This window comes from Cebus imitator, unplaced genomic scaffold, assembly GCF_001604975.1.
Source record: "Cebus imitator isolate Cc_AM_T3 unplaced genomic scaffold, Cebus_imitator-1.0 Scaffold378, whole genome shotgun sequence".
Classification (NCBI taxonomy): Eukaryota; Metazoa; Chordata; class Mammalia; order Primates; family Cebidae; genus Cebus; species Cebus imitator.
Genome location: NW_016107693.1, coordinates 1023455 through 1045702, shown reverse-complemented (window position 1 = coordinate 1045702; position 22248 = coordinate 1023455). Strand labels below are relative to the sequence as shown.

The window sequence follows — 22248 nt, the reverse complement described above, 5'->3', positions numbered from 1 at the left end:
ATTATGTCACGCGATATCAAGGAATGCCTCTGGGCTTGGTTTTCTTAGCTGTAAATTAAAACCAAACATTCAATAAATTTTGACTGCTTTATGTGTTTTACCTCTGTACATGAAAAAATCAATTTAGTTCCTAAAAGAACATTTCTAAATTTAATGATAGTTACTTACAAAAAACAATTAGAAAAACCAAAAACATTTTTAAAAATCAAGAGTCATGGAATTAAGATGAAAAATGTTAATTTTTCAATTAATGTTAAATTTTCAATCAAATGACTCTTGATTTTTAAGGATTGACCTAGAAGGCTGGCCCATTTCTTTGAAAATAAAATCTATATTTTTTTAAAAAAATGCAAGAAACTAGTAAAAATAGACTCACTTCTCATTTATATATAAAGGAGACTAATTGAAAACAAAACCAATAAAAAAAATCTAACATATAAACAAAGATGAATTAAGTTTCAATTACTTACAAAAAAAATATTGCAGGTAACTTATCCATTTGTCTTAACTTTTCAACAAGAAGAGGAAACATGTTTACCATATCTTTTGAACTAGACGATGAATCCGGACTAAGGTTCTCCAGTACTCTTTCGACCTAGAGTAGTAAGTTAAAATTATTTTAAATAAAGAAGAAGAAGAAGAAGAAAGAAGAAAGAAGAAAGGAGGAGGAGGAGGAGGAAGAAGGAGGAGGAGGAGGAGGAGAATTTGCAGAAACAGGAAAGAGAAAGGAATTATTTCATTGTCTAAAATTAGAAGAATTTTTCATATATAGTTTTTTGTGGGTTTTAAAAGTAGTCCTTTTATAACATATTATCAAGTACTGGTAAAAGTGAGTGGAGTCACAGACATCTCTATATTAAAGAATAGACAAAGAATATATAAAATATAACATATGATGTTTTTATAGGCACTACAAGTAAGTCAGTAGGATAAAGATGTTCAGAAAATGTTGCTGTTTCAACTGTTGCAGGGAGAGTGACAAAGGCTTTCTCCAATTATTAGATGGCAAAATAGCTGCCAAATATGGAGTATATAAAATCAACAATGGAAAAGAACCTATTAAAATTTTTTTAAAAAGTTTTTAACTATATCTACCAATACTTTGAAAAGGCATAGAGGCATATTTATAATGCTTAACTAAAAATTCAAAAAAGAGTAAGTCACAGAGTGATCAAGAGAAGTACAATAAGTTGTTTACTTCAGATATTGTTGAAATTCTGGGTGGTAATTTTTATCCTACTATTCCATATTTTATTTTATTTTATTTATTTATTTATTTTTTTTTTTTTTGAGACAGAGTCTCGATCTGTTGCCAGGTGCCAGCCAGGCTGGAGTGCAGTGGCGTGATCTCGGCTTACTGCAACCTCCGCCTCCCGGGTTCAAGCAATTCTCCTGCCTCAGCCTCCCAAGTAGCTGGGACTACACGTGCACACCACCATGCCCAGCTAATTTTTGTATTTTTAGTAGAGACGAGGTTTCCCCATGTTGGCCAGGATGGTCTCGATCTCTTGGCCTCATGATCCACCCACCTCAGCCTCCCAAAGTGCTGGGATTACAGGCGTAAGCCACCATGCCCAGGCTTATAATTTTTTATAAACAGCATCTACTACATTTTTAAGCAGAAAAAAATGTTATTTTACATCAGGAAAATTAACATTAAATTCCTTTACATACTATACAATGGAAAAACATTAATGAAATAGTTATTGCTATCATGAATACATTTTCTTGACAAAGTCATTTTCCATTTTAATTATCAGTTGAGGGGTGGAGAGTAAGGACATCTTGGTATTCAATTTTCCCAGGATTAACATTTAATGGAACACAGCATTCTTTGCCAAACAGGCTGAATTTTTTGCAATATTTCCTTATATCAATGCCATTTTTTTTTTTTTTTTTGAGAACAAGTCTCCCTCTGTTGCCCAGAGTGGAGTAGAGTGGCACAATCTCAACTCATTGTAACCTCTGCCTCCCAGGCTCAAGTGATTCTCACACCCCAGTCTCCAGAATAGCTTGGATTATAGGCATACACCAGAAAATCTGGCTAATTTTTGTATTTTTATAGAGATGGGGTTTCACCATGTTGGCCAGGCTTGTCTGGAGCTCCTGGCCTCAAGTGATCCACCCGCCTCAGCCTCCCAAAGTGCTGGAATTATATGTGTGAGCCACCACACCTGGCCAACAAACACCATTTTTGTCTTTATTTCTTTTATCTCTGAAGAAAAAAAGGCAAATAAACATGATACTCAGTCAGCAAACTAGAACCAAAGATCCATCAACCTTAATGCTCAAGGGTGTCTTTGCTACTCAGCATAGCCACCTGAGTCTGTCATCTGTAAATTTGTCTAAGCCTCTTTCAAGTATATTTATATTTTCTCATTTATCATCATGTACATTAGTTTCAGAAATTGGTTATTTTTATATAATTTATTTTTATTTGCACAAAATCTTACTTAGGTTAGCCCCTGTGCTAATTCCTGATTCCCTCAGCAACACTGGGGCTCCTGTTAAAGTTAAGAGTTCTCTATTTTTAGCTGTTTGTAGCTGTTACTGAAGAAACCAAAAGCCTATAACACATGTTTTGTTTGTTTGTTTGTTTGTTTTTGAGTCAGAGTCATGCTGTGTGGCAAGGCTGAGGGCAGTGGCACGATCTCGGCTCACTGCAACCTCTGCTTCCTGGATTCAAGCGATTCTCATGCCTCAGCCTCCTGAGTAGCTGGGACTACAGGCGTGTACCACCACACCAGGTAATTTTTTTGTATTTTAGTAGAGATGGGATTTCACCATGTTGGCCATGATGGTCTCAATCTCCTGACCTCGTGGTCAACCTGTCTCAGCCTCCCAAAGTACTGGGATTACAGGTGTGAGCCACCATGCCCAGCCTCTGTGGCACATGTTTTAAAGGGCACTGAGCTAAGAGATGAAACCAGTTCCTTCCTCCTTTTTTCTACCTCAGACTCACTAGATAACATGTTTAAATGGAATTACGAAAATAAAAACTAGAATAAAAAGATTACAGAACTGTCATTGGCTGAATTAGTATGCAACTCCAAACAATTAACAATTAAGCGAAACTCTGTCCAAAAAAGTGTGAAAATTACCTGCTTCACTTTGCCATTTTTAATCCAATTCGTTAATTCTGCCTTTAAGTTTTCTTCATATTTTCTAACATCCAACTTCTTAATGACTACTTTATTCTTAAAAAGAACAAATTCCTCTGGACACAATTCCTTGGGGGGAAAATTATCACAAAATTAAGCTAAGCTATGCAATCTATATAGTAAGAAAAATACAACGATGTATTTGAGTTTACTTGTCTCCTTAACCAAACTGCAAATTCCTGAGGTCAGAGGCTGTTAAACATCTTTTTACCTCCCCATAATTTCTAACACATAAACTTATGATGGTGGATGAGCTCTTCAAATGAAAGAATATAAGGCATGGCTGACGAGAAGATGAAAATGAACAGAGGGGAGAATGGAGGAATCTAAGTCCAAAAACACAACTAAAGTAGTATGGTATCCCAAAAGCTAAAAGAAGAAATATTTTCGAGAATTATAGAATATTCCATGCTATATACAATAATAAAGTCACAAAGAATGTCTGAAAATAAGAAAAATTAACTGATTATTTCAAAATAGCAGCATCAACCAAGTGGAGAGAAGAAGTCTGCTTACCTGAAGAGTAATTTTGCCATATTCTTGAATAGCATTAACTGAAGTTAGCTTCCATGAATATATATTTCTATATTTACCTGAGCCCTGGGCCAAGTTTCCCAGACTTGAACCATGGTATCATAAAGCTGGATGCTTTCTTGAGGGGTGAGTGTAAGATCAGGTGGGAATCCATACTTTTCAATCTGTGAATAAATGAATTAATGGATGGTTGAGCAAATAAAATTACAGTGTTTGTATTTCCTTTATTTTATGTTATCTTTCATGGCTAACCCCTCAGGTCTTTATCCATGAATCCAGGGACATTAAAAGGCAAAAAACTGGAATATGTCACCTCTGCAGGGATCTGTTAATAAAATCTTAACAAAGTGGCATCCCTAACCTGCGGAAATAGAAAACTCCAAAGGCCACTAATAAGTTTCAGCATTACTTCCTGAGACTATTCGTACTAGATAATAAACGAACACGGCTCTATGAAACAGCTTCACAATGCCAGTGAGGGTACTGGATGGCTGGAAAATATGAACACTTACAGAATAGCCTCAATTTAGACAAAAAATATACATTTCTTTTTGAAATATCCCTTTGAAACAGACATTAAAATGTGTTTAGTGATGAAGATGATTTTATGGATACCAAGCCACGTAAAAAGGGACAAAGCTTTGTCCCTAGAGGCCCAATATAAGAACTGGGTCGGCCAGGCGCAGTGGCTCACACCTGTAATATCAGCACTTTGGAGGCTGCGGTGGGCAATTTACGGGGTCAGGAGATCAAGACCATAACACGGTGAAACCCCATCTCTACTAAAAATACAAAAAATTAGCTGGGTGTGGTGGCACATGTCTGTAGTTCCAGCTACTTGGGAGGCTGAGGCAGGAGAATCCCTTGAACCCAGGAGGCAGAGGTTACAGTGAGCCAAGATCATGCCACTAGTGAGACAAATAAAAAATAAAATTTTTTTAAAAAGGAGCTGGGTCAACTTTATAAGGACAAAGACCCTCAGACAACCTTCAGATACTCAAAGAAATTTCCACCTGATGGCCACCTTGGTTACTGATCAGCTCTGCCTTAAGCCTTCAGAACTCACACACTACTTTTCCTCTCACAAATACTGTTGATGTTAGTCATGTGCGAAACACCGCATAAGGTATAAGAACAAATCCCATCTCATAGCCTTTGTGTTCTCTATGCCTGTGTCTTCAATCGCTACTTCTTCTCATCTATTATGTACCCAAGAGATAAAGTAACATCTCCTAAACCATAACACCAAAAAGAAATGTTAACGATGAGATGTCTATGGGAAAGGCCCTACTAAACAAGTTAACCAAGTATCTTTATGTCAAGGTTTCTGTTATGTTCATGTGCACAGCGAATCTCCAAGAAAGGGATAGGGCATCACACTTCTCCCCAACTTACTTAAGGAAGTTTTTAAAAAACACATATTCCTGGTTCCTGGAAGATTGGAAATACTGGGCTAAAGGAGTCACTCCAAAGATAAGAGTTCAGATAGCAAAGAAGCCCTGTTTGGTGGACTGTGGGATTAGAACCCACTCCTTGGAATTCTGTTTTGCTGTTGTTGTTGTTGTTTGTTTGTTTGTTGTCTATAATATGAGAATGACAATGTCTTCATTGCTTGTCTTCATGATGGTGGTAAGACTCAAAAGGGTTAATATAAGCAAGATTTTCTTTTTGTAGTATGTTATTCAAAAAGAATCATCATTTAGCAATTCTCAGATTGAATTAATGAATCTAGCTAGTTGGCAGGGACTTTATTTGAACACACTAGTAACTATATTCATTATCTCAGAAGGTGAGGATTTCAGTATCTCATAAATTGCATCTTTCAAGTGACCATATGTTCTGTCTATAAACAAAGCCATTCCTGACTTCGTAATTAGATTTTTCTAAGAATCATCAAGTACATACTAATGCTATGCTTCTATTTTGGTCTCTAAAATAACAGTGATTCATTTTCAAAGCATCTCCTTTCCTTTACGAATGCCTTGGCTTCCCATCTCTAAAATGGGAATAATTATCCTTATACCAGAGATTTGTTGTGAGGATTACATGATATAATGTGTATAATCTGCTGTTAAAATGCCTGGCTCTTTTTCCGTATCCCACCCATCTTAGTGACTGGCTATTAACTTTCAGGTATTCTTATTTATTGGTTTGTCAACCGTATCACTAAAAAGACATATTAAACTGAATTGTTCTCCTCTGCACAGCATGTAATTAGCTGGTATCTCTCAAGCTGCCCTAAATAATATATAAAATGATATAGAAAGACAGTATGTAAAAGATCATTATATGGTTATATTGGTTTGTACTTCTTCATTCATAAACAAAAGCATATAATACCACAATGCTACTTTTGAAAAAATAAAAATTTTAAAAAAGTTGTATGGTAAGCATTTATCAGAACTACATGGAAAGAGACAGACGGTAGTTCTTTCGAGGACTGCCTGGTGCTGACAGCCTCTTAGGGAGCTGAGCAGCTGGGGTTTTTTCTTTGTTTGTTTGCTTTTTGTTTTTTGTTTTTTTATGGCAGCATAATTCGTAAGTAGGCTGTGCAGCTCTTCCCTTAGCCCAGGAACAAGCCATATATGGACTGCAGTGATCCCTCACCACAGCTGGATTAAAGCCAGCTCACTCATCCTGTTCCCATGCCTTCCTTTCCACAGCTATTTCCATGACCGTTACAGATAATAAATCCAAGGTTAGAAGGTTCCTTTACATTCTTCTCTTATTGCTTCAATGTATTCTGCTTCCCCTCATGATTGAACAATTTCAGTGTAATCTCATGAATGCTATACTCATGTGGATAGATCATTTTGCTATTGTTATTGCTACCTTAGGAGCACAAAGAAAGGTCTTATATAAATACACACCTCACAAATTTCACCAGTTGTCTAAGCATTTCTAAAAAGTATGTCTCTCTATTTATCCCCAGGCATAAAAGAGTAAAGTGTCACAGAGTAGAGAGTTGAGAAGATTCACACAACAGTGCAGCTCTGCAGAAGTCACACAGGGTCAGAACATACTGTAATGGTTCTGTTGCTTTCCAGTTACTCCATTAACAGCTACTGAGAATAGAGGAAGGCATGTAGCCAAAAATGATGAACTCCAAGCCACTGTACTCACAAATGCTTAAAGGTAACTTACCTTAAATCAGTCTAAGCAGAGTAAACCATTAAAAAAATTATGAAATACTATGCAACTAAAAACTTGCTGAGAATTCAATGCTGAACATGTCAAAATATAATTGGAAAGGCTTAAAGAATGATGCATGCTTATCACAGTCAGGAGCTTATCTATTCCCTGAGCACAGTCAGGGGCAGAGGGAGGGATAGGGACAGGAATACCATTTGGAATGAGTCGCTTTAAAGCCAAGAAAAAGCTACATTGCAAAACTTTGAAAACTTCTGGGAGACAGAATCGCTGTAAGTGAGTTTTACATGCCCTTAGTCACCATAGCTCAGAGTCTATGAAGTAATTTCCATTTAATTCCTTACTCATGCAGTCAATCCACAAATTACTTAGTACAACACTATGCTTAAGAGCATTCGGTTTTGGGTTCAGAACTTGTGAGTTCATACCATAGTCTGACAATTACTGACTGAGTCCTTGGGCTAGTTAACCTACCTCCCTAGCCCTCTTTTCCCTCACCTGTAAGTTGGGAATAATTATAGTATATTTATTATAAATATGTTGGAAGGTTAAAAGACAAACACATATATATATTTAAGAAGTGCCTGTCACGTAAATTCTCAACACATGGTGGCAATCATCATTCCACAAATGTTTACTGAGCAACTCTTGTGTATATGGCACTATGAGCTAGATCTAAGGTCATCCAGGGGCGAAATAGTGCAAAAATTTTCATTAACAATTTTATAGTTTAATAAGAAAAAGAGGACGTGGAAGCAAAAAAACTTTAACAGCAGGCTAAACATAATTGGTGTCAATTAAAAAGTATAAATAATAAATAAAAGTACAAATAATACATACTTCACTATGTATTATCAGAAAGAAAGATTAGTTCCATGTAGAGAGATCATAGAAAGACTTCTGGAGAAATTCCATATTAGCAAAAGCATGGAAGATGAATAGAGTCTGGAAACAGAATTTGGCATCTGGAATAAAGCATTCCAGGTATAGCACACAGCATGAGCTCTTTTAGGTAAGCTACATCCTGGGTTCGAGTGAAAAGGTGAGGAAAGTCTAAGTTACAGAACACCTGAATGCCAAGCTACAAAGTCTGAAATTTACTTCCAGTGGAGAAACACTGAAGACTTTTAAGTAGAATAAGGAGAGGATCAGAATTATATTTTAGGAAGATAAATGGAACAGCATAATTTTGAATATAATTTCATGAAAAAAGGACCAGCCATTGGCTAGTGTCATATCTTCACAAGGTAACTTGAATCTATATAATTTAATAACAGAGATAGGATGGAAAAAGACAAGAGGATAGCAAGAGAAATGGATGACTTCCCACACTCATAATCCAGTGTCTCAGTTAAGATCTCCAAAAACTTCATCTTACCAATCCACCATGAAAAAAGTCATGTTCTGATTTCCATGTTAGTGGGAAATGCCTCTTCCCTGTTCAGACCATTTGGTAATGGGGAATTCTAACATGAACAAGGAGTGCCAGTACAGTTGTGGCAGCACTGTTAGTAACAGAGAAGTAGAAGACAGAAATAGACACCAAGAAGCAGCTGGATAGGAAAAGATAATGTCTGTCAATAAAGAAAAAGGATAAACTAACCAAAGAACCCAAACTAGAACTCTCCATTACTTCCTCTCCAGTTTTTAAACTTCAGGTGTCCCAAATAACTTCAAGGATCTAATGACAGCTAGAAGAAAGCATACACACAACATTTTTAGGGGTTTTTCACTCTGCTCTAAAGTCCATCCTTGATGTCAGTATACCTAAGGTTAAGATTATCTGTAAAGATGGCCTAATAGAAGCCTCCTCCCATGAGCATCAGTCTCCCCCAAAGGAGATCCAAATTGAGCAACCACGGACACAAAAAGCACCTTCATAACAACCAAAATTCAGGTGAGTAATCACAGTATCTGGTTTTAACTCTGTATCACTGAAAGAGGTACTGAAGAGGGCAGGAAAGACAGCCTTGTACTGCCAAGGCCACCCATCCTGCATCCTCCAGCAGTGGCCACCTGGCATGCAGAGAAATCTTTGCACTTGGGAGAGGGAAAGCATGGTGACTGGAACTTTGCATTACAACTCAGTGCTATCTTGTTACAGTGAAAAGCAACACCAGCCAGACCAGACCTCAGCGGGCACCCATGGAGGGAGCATTTATACTAGCTCTAGCCAGGGAGAACTGCCCATCCCAGCAGTCAAAACCTGACTTCCAGGACGGGCAGCACTGAAACCAATCCTCATCACTGGGGGTTAAAATATCCTAAGATCCTAAATCAACCTGAAAGGCAGCCTATAATTGCTGGGCAAGTCATGGTGCTGTGCTGGGCTCAGAGCCTGTGGACTTGCGGTACATGCAACCTAGTGAGACACCGCAGAGGAGTGAGTGCATTATCCCTCCCTCAACCCTAGGCAGTGCAGCTCGCAGCTCTGAGAAAAACTCCTCCCTTCTGCTTGCTGAGAGGAGAGGGAAGGGCAAAGACGACTTTGTCTTGAAACTTGGACACCAGCTTAGCCACAGTAGGTCAGGGCACTGGGCAAAGTCATGAAGCTTCCACCCAGGCCTTGGCTCCCAGACATTTCTAGACACATTCTGGGCCAGAAGGGAACCTGATGCCTTGAAGAGATGGACCCAGATGTGGCAGGAGTCATCATCTGCTAAATAAACAGCCCTTGGACCCTGAATAAGCAGCAGTGGTAACCAGGCAGTACATGCTGTGGGCATTGCATGACATTCTGAGGGATGCTAGCTTCAGATATGACCCAGAGCCTTCCTAGCTGTGGTGGCTATGGAGAGACTACTTCTGCTTGAAAAAAGGAGAGGGAAAAGTAAACGGGACTTTGTCTTGCAACTTAGATGCCAGCTCACCACAGTGGAATAGAGCATGGAGCAGGCTCTTGGGGTCCCCAAGTGCAGACCCTGGCTCTTGGATGGCATCTCTGGACCTACCCTGGGCCAGAGAACAGCCTGTTGCCCTGAAGGGAGAGACCCAGGCCTCACAGCATTCATCATAAGCTGACTGAAGAGGCCTTGAGCCTTGAGTGAACATTAGCAGTAGCCAGGAAAAACTCACTATGGAGCAGGGCTGCTGGTGGCCACAGAGAGGGACTCCTCTACTGGTGGAAAAAGAAAGGAAGAGTGGGTAGATCCTGACTCCAAGCCCTGGGTCCTGAACAACATCTCTGGACCCACCTGAGGTCCAGGGAAACTGCCACTTTAAAGAAAAAGACAAAAGCCTGGCTGGCTTCACCACCTTCTGATTGTAGAGCCCTCAGGCCCTTGAGTGAAAACTGGCAGTAGTCAGAAAATGATTACTGCAAGCCTAGGGCAACACCTGGTGCTGTGCTTGATTCAGGTCTAACCCAGTGCAGTCTCTGTGGTAGAGACCACAGGGATGCTGTATCACTCTCCCTTCCCAGCTCCAGGCAGCTCAATACAGAGAAAAAGATTCCATTTGTTTGGTAGAGAAGAAGGAAAAAAAACAAGTCTCTGGTAATCCAGAGAATTCTTCAGGATCTTATCCAAACCACCAAGGGGGTTCCTCTATGAGTCTGCAAGAGCCACAGCCTCAATGAGCCTGGGGTGCCCCCTAATGTAGATAATGGTTGCAGTGACCAAAATCTTAGATCACAACATCCAAGTCCCTCCAAATACCTTGAAAGCCTTTTCAAAAAAGGCAAGTACAAATAAGCCCAGACAGTGAAGTCTACAATAAATACCTAATTATTTAATGCCTAAGTATCAACGAATATCCACAAGAATCAACACCATCCAGGAAAATAAGACCTCACCAAATGAACTAAATAAGGCACCAGGAACCAATTCTGGAAAGACAAAGATATGCGACTTTTCAGCCCAATAATGCAAAATAGCTGTTCTGAGGAAACCCAAAAAGCCAGTATTACCCTGATACCAAAACCAGGCAAAGACATGTTAAAAAAAGAAAAGTACAGGCCAATATCCCTGATGAGTATTAATGCAAAAATCGTCAACAAAATACTAGCAAACGGAGTTCGGCATCACGTTAAAAAGATATTTCATTATGACCATGTGGGATTTATCACAACAATGCAAGGATGGTTCTACATACACAAATCAATCAATGTGATATATAATATCAATAGAATGATAGCAGGATCCTATTAGATAAATTTAACAAAGAGATTGAAATAATTAAAAAGAATCAAGCAAAAGCTATGGAGTTGAAAAATTCAATTGACATACAGAAGAATGCACCAGAGTCTCTTGATAGCTGAATTAATTAAGCAAAAGTGAGCACTAGTGAGACTGAAGAAAGGCTATTTGAAAGTACAGTCAGAAGATACAAAAGAAAAAAGAATTAAAAATAATAAAGCATTCCTATAAGATATAGAAAATAGCCTCAAAAGAGCAAATCTAAAATTTAATGGCCTTAAAGGGGCTTAAAACCTCTAGAGTGGGAAGAAAGTTTATCCAAAGGAATAATAACATAAAACTTCCCAAACCTAGAGAAATATACCAATACTCACGTACAAGAAAGATATAGAAGACTAAGCAGATTTAACCCAAAGAAGACTATCTCAATACATTTAATAATCATACTCCCAAAGGTCAAGAATAAAGAAAGGATCCTAAAAGCAGCAAAAGAAAAGAGACAAATAATACAATGGTACTCCTCTATGTCTGGCAGCAGACTTTTCAGTGGAAATCTCACAGGCCAGGAGAGAGTGGCATGACATAAAGTGCTGAAGAAAAAAAACTTTTATCATGGGATAGTATACCTAGTGAAAGTATCCTTCAGATGTAAAGGACTTCTTCAAGGAGAACTACAAACCACTGCTCAACAAAGTAAGAGAAGACACAAACAGATGGAGAAACCTTCCACGTTCATGGTTAGGAAGAATCAATATCATGAAAATGGCCATATTGCCCAAAGTAATTTACAGATTCAACACTATCCCCATCAAGCCACCAATGACCTTCTTCACAGAACTGGAAAAAAACACCTTAAACTTCATATGGAACCAAAACAGAGCTCGCATAGCCAAGTCAATTGTAAGCAAAAAGAACAAAGCTGGAGGCATCACACTATCGGACTTCAAAGTATACTACAAGGCTACAGTAATCAAAACAGTATGGTACTGGTACCAAAACAGATATAGACCAATAGAACCGAACAGAGGCCTCGGAGGCAACACCACACATCTGCAACCATCCAATCTTTGACAAACCTGAAAAAAACAAGCAATGGGGAAAGGAGTCCCTGTTTAATAAATGGTGTTGGGAAAACTGGCTAGCCATGTGCAGAAAGCAGAAATTGGACCCCTTTCTGACACCTTACACTAAAATTAACTCAAGATGGATTAAAGACTTAAACATAAGACCTAATACCATAAAAACCCTAGAAGAAAACCTAGGCAAAACCATTCAGGACATAGGCATAGGCAAGGACTTCATGACCAAAACATCAAAAGCATTGGCAACAAAAGCCAAAATAGACAAATGGGACCTAATCAAACTCCATGGCTTCTGCAAAGCAAAAGAAACAGTCATTAGAGTGAAGTGGCAACCAATAGAATGGGAAAAAATTTTTGCAATCTACCCATCTGACAAAGGGCTGATATCCAGAATCTACAAAGAACTAAAACAGGTTTATAAGAAAAAAACAAGCCTACTCAAAAGTGAGCAAAGGACATGAACAGACACTTTACAAAAGAACACATACATGAGGCCAACAAACATATGAAAAAATGCTCATCATCACTGGTCATCAGAGAAATGCAAATCAAAACTATATTGAGATACCATCTCACGCTAGTTAGAATGGCGATCATTAAAAAATCTGGAGACAGCAGATGCTGGAGAGGATGTGGAGAAATAGGAACACTTTTACACTGTTGGTGGGAGTGTAAATTAGTTCAACCATTGTGGAAGACAATGTGGTGATTCCTCAAGGACCTAGAAACAGAAATCCCATTTGACCCAGCAATCCCATTACTGGGTATACATCCAAAGGATTATAAATCGTTCTACTATAAGGACACATATACATGAATGTTCATTGCAGCACTGCTTACAATAGCAAAGACCTGGAACCAGCCCAAATGCACATCGATGATAGACTGGACAGGGAAAATACAGCACATATACACCATGGAATACTATGCAGCCATAAAAAATGATGAGTTTGTGTCCTTTTTAGTGACATGGATGAACCTGGAAACCATCATTCTCAGCAAACTGACACAAGAACAGAAAATCAAACACTGCATGTTCTCACTCATAAGTGGGTGTTGAACAAGAAGAATACATGGACACAGGGAGGGAAGCATCACACACAGGGGTCTGTTGGGGGGAAATAAGGGAGGGACAGTGTGGGGTAGGGAGTTGGAAAGAGATAGCATGGGGAGAAATGCCAGATATAGGTGATGGGGATGGAGGCAGCACATCACACTGCCATGTGTGTACCTATGGAACAATCTTGCGTGTTCTTCACATGTACCCCAAAACCTAAAATGCAATAAAAAATAAAGAAAAAAAAGGAAATATCCTTCAAACATGAAGGAGAAATAAAGACTTCCTCAGACAAAAGCTAAGGGATTTCAGCAACACCTGTCCTACAAGAAGTGCTAAAGGTCTTCAATGTGAAAGAAAATCATGGTAACGAGCAATAAGAAATCATCTAAAGGTACAAAACTCATTAGTAATAGTAAGTACACAGACAAACACAGAATATTATAACACTGTAATTGTAGTAGGGAACACATGAGTGTATCTTCAGTAGAAAGACTAAACAGTGAACCTATCACAAAATACAACCAGAGCAACTTTTCAAGACAGACAATAAAATTGAATATAAATAGAAACAACAAAAAGTTTAAACGCATTGGGGGTGAGGGGATAAAGTATACAGTTTTTATTAGTTTCCTTTTTGCTGTTTGTTTGTATATGTAATCAGTGTTAAATTGTCCTCAGTTGGGAATAATTAGTTATAATGTAATATTTGCAAGCTTCATGGTGAACTCATATCAAGAAACATACAATAGATACACAAAAAATAAAAAGCAAGAAGTTAAGACATACCAACAGAGAAAATCACCTTCACTAAAAGGAAAACAGGAAGAAAAGAAAGAAGAAAGAGAGGACCACAAAACAACTAAAAATAATAATAATAATAATAATAACAAAATGGCAGGTAAGTTCTTATTTATCAGTAATAACACTAAATGTAAATAAACTAAATTCTCCAATCAAAAGACATACAGTGGCTTAATGAATTTTTTTAACAGACCCAATGATTTGTTGCATATAAGAAATACACTTCACATATAAATATACACATGGACTGGAAATAAACAAATGAAAAAATATTCTATGCAAATGGAAACCAAAACAGAGCAGGCATAGCTATATTTAGACCAAATAGATTTAAAAACAAAAACTATGAAAAGAGACAAAGAAGCTCATTATATAATGATAAGGGGATCAAGTCAATGGCAAGATATAACAATTATAAATATACATTCATCCAACACTGGAGCATCCAGATACATAAGGCAAATTTATCTTTAAAATAGCTATTTTTAAATAGAGTTAAAGCAAGAGATAGACCCCAATACAATAGTAGCTGGAGACTTCAACACACCATTTCCAGCATTAGACAAACCATCAAGACAGAAAATCAACAAAGAAACATCAGACTTAATCTGCCCTATAGACCAAATGGACCTAATAGATATCTACAGAACATTTCATCTAACGGCTGCAGAATACACATTCTTTTCCTAAGCACATGGATCATTTTCAAGCATAGACCATATGTTAGGTCATGAAACAAGTTTTGAAACATTCAAGAAAAATGGCAATAAGAGCAAGCATTTTCTCTGACCACAATGGAAGAAAACCAGAAATCAATAACAAGAGAAATTTTGGAAACTATACAAATATGTGGAAATTAAACCATATCCTCCTGAATAATTAGGTGGTCAATGAAGAAACTGAGAAACAAATTTAAAAATTTCTTAAATGACAATGAAAACACAACATACCAAAACCTATGGGATACAGCAAATGCAGTACTAAAAGGAAAGTTTATAGCTATAAGCAGAAAAGCTTCAATAAACAACCTAATTATGCATCTTAAAGAACAGGAAAAGCAAGAACAAACCAAACCCAAAATCAGTAAAATAAATTATAAAGATCAGAGCAGAAATAACTGAAATTGAAACAGGAGGCCGGGCGCGGTGGCTCAAGTCTGTAATCCCAGCACTTTGGGAGGCCGAGGCGGGTGGATCATGAGGTCAAGAGATCGAGACCATCCTGGTCAACACGGTGAAACCCCGTCTCTACTAAAAATACNAGGCTGAGGCAGGAGAATTGCCTGAACCCAGGAGGCGGAGGTTGCGGTGAGCCGAGATCGCGCCATTGCACTCCAGCCTGGGTAACAAGAGCGAAACTCCGTCCCAAAGGAAAAAAAGAAAAAGAAACAGGAAACAATATACACAATCAATAAAATGCAAAGCTGTTTTTTTTAAGATAAATAAATAAACAAACCTTTAGCCAGACTTAGAAAAAAAAGAGAGAAGACCCAAATGAATAAAATCAGAGATGGAAAAGGAGACATTACAACTGATACCACAGATATTCAAAGGTTCATTAGAGGCTACTATAAGCAACTATATGCCAATAAATCAGAAAACCTAGAATAAATGGATAAACTCCTAGACACAACCTACCAAAATTGAACCATAAAGAAATCCAAATGCTGAACAGACCAATAACACATAATGAGACTGAAGCCATAATAAAGTTTCCCAGCAAAGAAAAGCCTAGGACCCAATAACTTCACTGCTGAATTCTACCAAAATAGAGGAGTATTCCCTCCTCTTCTATTTTTCAGAATAGTCTGAGTAGTTTTGGAATTAATTCTTTTTAGAAAACTAATTCCTCTCTTCTTTAAGGAGAAGTAACACCAACACTAATCTATTAGTTGGCTAGTTCATTCTCTTTAAAAAAGAATTAATATCAATACTACTCAAACTATTCTGAAAAAAAAGAGGAGGAGGGAACACTTTCAAACTCATTCTACAAAGCCAGTATTACCCTGATACCAAAACCAGGCAAAGACACATCAAAAAAAGAAAATTACAAGCCAATATCCCTGATGAATATTAATACAAAAATCCTCAACAAAATACTAGGACATTGAGTTCAACAACATATTAAAATGATACTTCATTGTGACCAAGTGGGATTTATCACAGTGATGCAAGAATGGTTCAACATACCTAAATCAATCAATGTGATACATCATATTAATATAATGAAAGACAAAATATGATCATTTTAATTAATGCTGTAAAGTCATTTGATAAAATTCAACATTACTTTATGATAAAAACTCAAAAATTGGATGAAGAGGGAACACATCTGAACACAATAGAAGCCATATACAAGAGATCCACCGCTAGTATCATACTGAACGGTGAAAAACTGAAAGCCTTTCTTCTAAGATCTGGAACATGACAAGGATGTCCATTTTCACCACTGTTGCTTAATAAAGTACTGGAAGTCCTAGTTAAAGCAGTCAGACAAGAGAAAAAATGGACATCCAAATTGGAAAGGAAGAAGTCAAACTATCCTTGTTTGGAGATGATATGATCTTATGTTTGAAATAACATAAGACTCCACCAAAAATGATTAGACCTGAGAAATAAATCCAGTAATGTTTCAGGATGCAAAATCAATATACAAAAATTAGTAGCATTTCCACATGCCAACAGCCAACAATCTGAAAATTAACCAAAGAAGTAAAAGATCTCTACAAAAGAAAACTAAAACACTGATGAAAGAAATTGAAGAGGACACATACCAAAAAAGTGGAAAGATATTCCAGGTTTATGGATTGGAAGAATCAACATTGTTAAAATGCCTACACTATCCAAAGCAATCTATAGATTCAATGCAATCCCTATCAAAATACCAATGACATTCTTCACAGAAATACAAAAAGCATCCTAAAATTTATATGGAACTACCAAAGACCCAGAATAGCCAAAGCTATTCTGAGCAAAAAGAACAAAACTGGAGGAATCATATTATCTGACTTCATAGTATACTACAGAGCTATAGTAACCAAAACAGCGAGGTACTGGCATTGGAACAGACATACAGATCAAGGAAACAGAAGAGAGAACCCAGAAACAAATGTATACTTCTACAGTGAACTCATTTTCAACAAAGATGCCAAGAACATACAATAGGGAAAGGACAATCTCTTCAATATATTGTGCTGGGAAAACTGGATATCCACATGCGGAAGAATGAAATTAGACCACTATCTATCACCATATACACAAATAAAATCAAAGTGGATTAAAGACTTAAACCTAAGAGCTCAAACTATGAAACTACTACAAGAAAACATCTGAGAAGCTCCCCAGAACATTGATCTGGGCAATGATTTCTTGAGTAATATCCCAGGAACACAGGTAAACAAAGAAAAAATGAACAAATGAGATCATAACAAGTCAAAAAGCTTCTGTACAGCAAAGGAAACAACAAAGTGAAGAGACACCTTACAGAATGTAAGAAAATATTTGCAAACTATCCATCTGACAAGGCATTAATAACCAAAATATACAAGGAGCTCAAACAACTCTATAGGAAAAAATCTAATAATCCAATTCAAAAAATGGGTAAAAGATCTCAATAACGTATCCCAAAAGAACATATACAATGGCAAACAGGCATATGAAAAGGTGCTCAACATCACTGATCATCAGAGAAATGCAAATAAAAACTACAATGAAATATATCATCTCACCTCAGTTAAAATGGCTTTCATCCAAAAGACAGGAAATAACAAATGCTGACAGGGGATGTGGAGAAAAGAGAACCTTTGTACACTGTTGGTGGGAACATAAGTTAGTACAAACATTATGGAGAACAGTTTAGAGGTTCCTCAAGAAAACTAAAAACAGAGCTATCTTATTATCCTGCAATACACTGTTATACATATACCTAAAAGAAAGGAAATCAGTATATCAGGAGGTATCTGCACTCTCAGGTTTACTGCAGTATCATTCACAACAGCCAAGATTTGGAAACAACCTACGTGCCCATCAACAAATCAATGAATTAAGAAAATGTGGTACTTATACATAGTGGAATACTATTCAGCCACAAAAAATAATACGATGCCATTATTTGCAACAATATAGATGGAGGTGGATGTCATGTTAAGTGAAATAAACCAGGCAGAGAAAGAAAAACTTCACATGTTCTCATTTATCTGTGGGTACTAAACATTAAACAATTGAATGCATGGAGACAGAGTAGCATGATCCTTACCAGAGGCTAGGAAGATAATGAGTTGGGTGGAAGAGGGAATGGTAAATGGGCACAAAAAAAAAAAATAGAATAAATAAGATCTAGTATGTGATAGCACAATGGAGTGATTATAGCCAACAATGATTTATCGTACATTTTTAAATAACTAAGAGTAGAATTGGATTGTTTGTAATACAAGAAAGGATAAATGCTTGAGGTAATGAATACATACCTCATTTAGTCTGATCTGATTATTATACATTATATGTCTGTATCAAAATATCTCATGTGCCCCATAAGTATATGCAGCTACTTTAGATGCCCACAAAAATTAAAAATAAAAAAGTATTAAATTTTAAATAATGAATAAAATTAAAGAATCAATAAAAAAGAAAATGAGTATCTATACATGCTGCAATTCTGTGAAGATTAATTCAGTCCCTTTCAAGTTGTGATATACACTAAAAATTCCACTAATATGTTTTTATACTTACAATATCTGTCGTTAGTGCAGCACATGGATGAAAATGATCAAAATGGACATCATCATGTTTTACTGAACATATATGCTTCTCTAAATCATTGTATCTCTCTCCACAGAGCACTAAATATGAAGAGCAAGAATGTCCAAATTAATGAACATATAATTATTAGAATATGGATAACTTTATAGTAAAATATAAAAATCTCTTTAAAAAACTTTATAGTAAAATATAAAAAATATGTGCTTACCAAGTCTAACTTCATATGATTGATTTTTATATGAATGGTCTTTGAGAAAGTTGAGACATTTGTCAGCCTGTTTCTCAGAAATAAATTTCTCTTCCATAATCTTGTCTGCCCATTTCCAGTACTGTTTTACTGAATGCAGCCACCTTATAGAATAAACATGCATATAATTTAAATAAAATATAGGTGCATTTATCAAGAACTTGAATAATTTAAACAAAGAAAATTTCTCAAGTTTAAAAATTTAGGGCATGTACTCTCAATCTAAACCACCAGAATTTGAGACCCAACTCCATTACTTCACAGCTGTGGACTCTGGGAAAATTCCTCAGCTTCTTTATGCCTCCATTTCTTCATCATAACATGGAAGATAACAAGAGTATCTTTCTCATAAGGATATTGTAAGCCTTGAATGAGTTAATATACCCACCACGTCGAAAGCACTATGTGTTTGCTATCAGTGTTGCTGTTAGTATCATTGTTGCCATTACCAGGAAAAATCAAGTCTGGTCACAAAACGATACTTGATGTTCATATAATGCTTTGTTGTACTTATGGTCACCATCAACAAGGTCAATGACTATGTCCCACTTATTCTCATTTTAGCTTTAATTGCTGGATAAAAACAAAGAAAGGGGGATACAATTCTCTATCTTACTTCAGATGACATTTATTTAAAAATTTTGGCCGGGCGCGGTGGCTCATGCCTGTAATCCCAGCACTTTGGGAGGCCGAGGTGGGCAGATCACAAGGCCAAGAGATTGAGACCATCCTGGCCAACATGGTGAAACCCCATCTCTACCAAAAATACAAAAATTAGTCTCAGATGCTCAGGAGGCTAAGACAGGAGAATCATTTGAACTTGGGAGGCAGAGGTTGCAGTGAGCCAATATCGCACCACTGCACTCCAGCCTGGCGACAGAGCAAGACTTCATCTCAAAAATAAATAAATAAATAAATAAATAAAATTTTATAATGAATAATTTAAAAAATAAAATAAATAAATAAAATTAATTAAAAAATAAATTTTTAGAAATTTTCCTACACAGTTTCAGATCTGCCTATGGGAGACCTTGATTTTGTTTGGAGAAGATGTTTTCCTTCTATAACTTCCAGGAAATGTATCTTCAAAAAACTTTAGAAAGCCAGACAGGGTAATGTGCACCGATGATCCCAGCTACTCAGAAGGCTGAGGTGGGAGGATCGATTGCTTCAGCCCAGGAGTTTAGGGCCAGCTTAGGCAACAAAGCGAGACGCCTGACATTTCAAAGACTGGGTAATAAATTTATTTGAAAGCTATAATATTATAGAAAAAAAACCTTAAAGACAACAGACCATATAGACAGTATATAATTCAACCACTGAATATATAACCACCACTCCGTGCCTACTTAGTGAGAAGATCTGGGTTATCTATGGCAGCTGAAACAATCAAAAAGGGACATCGAATAATGACAAGGAGGAGCTCCCAAAATTTTACTCCAACTTCTCTGCCAAGATAATGGACCTAGTAAAGAAAAAGAACATCAGTTGAAAAGTTTATTTCAAAATGCTAAGTGAAAAAGATAGAAGCATAAAATCATCATGCATATTTTTCCAGTTTCCTACAAATGACCTAACCTAAGTAAAGGGAATGGTGATAAATTCAGACAACAGAGATCACTGACACTTCACTCTCTTCAATCTCTGTAACTAATCCATTATTAATTCCTACGGATTCCAATTCAAAAAATCTATTTTGAAGCTACTTTTTTCTCTCCATTTTTTGTTGTCATTGAAGCCACCATCACCTGGCTTTCTACAATAGCCTTCTGATTTTTCTCTTAGCTTCCACTCTTTCTCTAGACTTTCTTCACATTATAACTCTAACGGTATTATTAAACAAAAATCAAATTAGGCCACATCTCTAATTAAATCCCTACAATGTCCTCTCAATGCATTTACAGCAAACTACAAGCTGCTTAACTGGAAATATAACTTCCTGCATGATCTCGCTCCTTCCAACCTTTCCAACCCCATCTCAGGCCACTTTCCCCGCCATGTATGCTGCTCCCAACATACTGGCCTTTTTTTCACTCCTTGGACACACGTGTCTCACCTGAGGGCCTTCACATATACCACCCTGCTACTTAAAATCCTCATCCACCTCTTGGCTGACCATTTCTGCTTATCCCTGCAAAGCTCAGCTGAAGGTCATTGCCTCAGTAACACCTTTCCTGCGTACCCACTCCAAAGTTGTTCTTACTTCCCATTTTGCCATTATCTTGGTGAAAACAGACTGATTTTTTTTTCTTCGGCATTTGTATCACACTGTTTATATTTTCATTGGTGTATTTACTTATTTCATTGCTCTCTCCTTCACTAAACCACAAAGTCAGTACTGGCATACCAGGGAGAAAGCACAGTGCCTAGCACAGAGTAGGTACTCAACATCTGTTGAATGAATAAATCAATTGCCTTTGGTTAAATAATGCAAATTAAGACCTAGAACGGAGGCCCAACTTTTGGTCTTCATTGAACAGAAGAAATCATGACAATTGGGTCTCAGCTAGAAAGACCTACTAACCAAGCCTAGTAATAAATACATGAAGAAATATATTCTCATATCCCTTCTGACTTTGATCTGCTCATAAAATCACCCACTTTACTAAATGCTAATCTTATATTTCGTATCAGCTGGCAATTTCTCTGAACTTTCTAGAATAAACAATTTTTAAAGACTTCTTACAATCAAGTTTTATGGAATTATAGTCAGGAAACCCAGGTTACCCACGTTTTGTTTTTGGTTTTTTTGTTTTATTTGTTTTTGTTGTTGTTGTTGTTGTTTGCTTAGTTGGTTTTTTTTTTTTTTTTTTTTTTTTTTTTTTTTNTTTTTTTGAGACAGTTTCACTATTGCTGACCAGGCTGGAGTGCAGTGGTGCAATCTTGGCTCACTGCAACCTCCGCCTCCCAGGTTCAAGTGACTCTCCTGCCTCAGCCTTCTAAGTATCTGAGATTACAGGCGTGCACCATCACACCTGGCTAATCTTTGTATTTTTAGAAGAGACAAGGTTTCATCATGTTGGCCAGGCTGTTCTCGAACTCCTGACCTCAGGTAATCCACCGGCCTCGGCCTCTAAAAGTACTGGGATTACAGGCATGAGCCACTGCACCTGGCCTCATTACCCAAGTTTTAACATTACTGTGCTTATGCACTTTGAGACAAGGTCATAATCCAAGGTTCTAGATTGTGAAGATCAAGTGTTTTGTTTTGTTTTCCCTTAAAACGGGAATGTTGGAAGTAAGCAACACACAGTACAGCCTGATGCATAAAACGAAATAGACTACTTTCAGGACAAAGAAAGCAGAACAACAGCATGTCC

At 37.1% G+C, this 22248-nt stretch overlaps 1 protein-coding gene across 3 annotated transcripts in view; it reads right to left on the bottom strand.

Annotated features, from left to right (window-relative positions):
* The window catches only part of LOC108288585 (probable ATP-dependent RNA helicase DDX60), a 271788-nt gene that overhangs the window by 183349 nt on the left and 66191 nt on the right, over positions 1-22248 (bottom strand). For all 3 annotated transcript variants that reach the window (XM_017507564.2, XM_017507562.2, XM_017507565.2), the window contains 6 exons: positions 20278-20393; positions 18890-19032; positions 18652-18761; positions 3755-3859; positions 3102-3230; positions 471-595 (listed from right to left, as the gene is read on the bottom strand). In XM_017507564.2, the coding sequence (XP_017363053.1) occupies positions 471-595; positions 3102-3230; positions 3755-3859; positions 18652-18761; positions 18890-19032; positions 20278-20393 (728 nt within the window). The remainder of the gene's footprint in view (positions 1-470; positions 596-3101; positions 3231-3754; positions 3860-18651; positions 18762-18889; positions 19033-20277; positions 20394-22248) is intronic.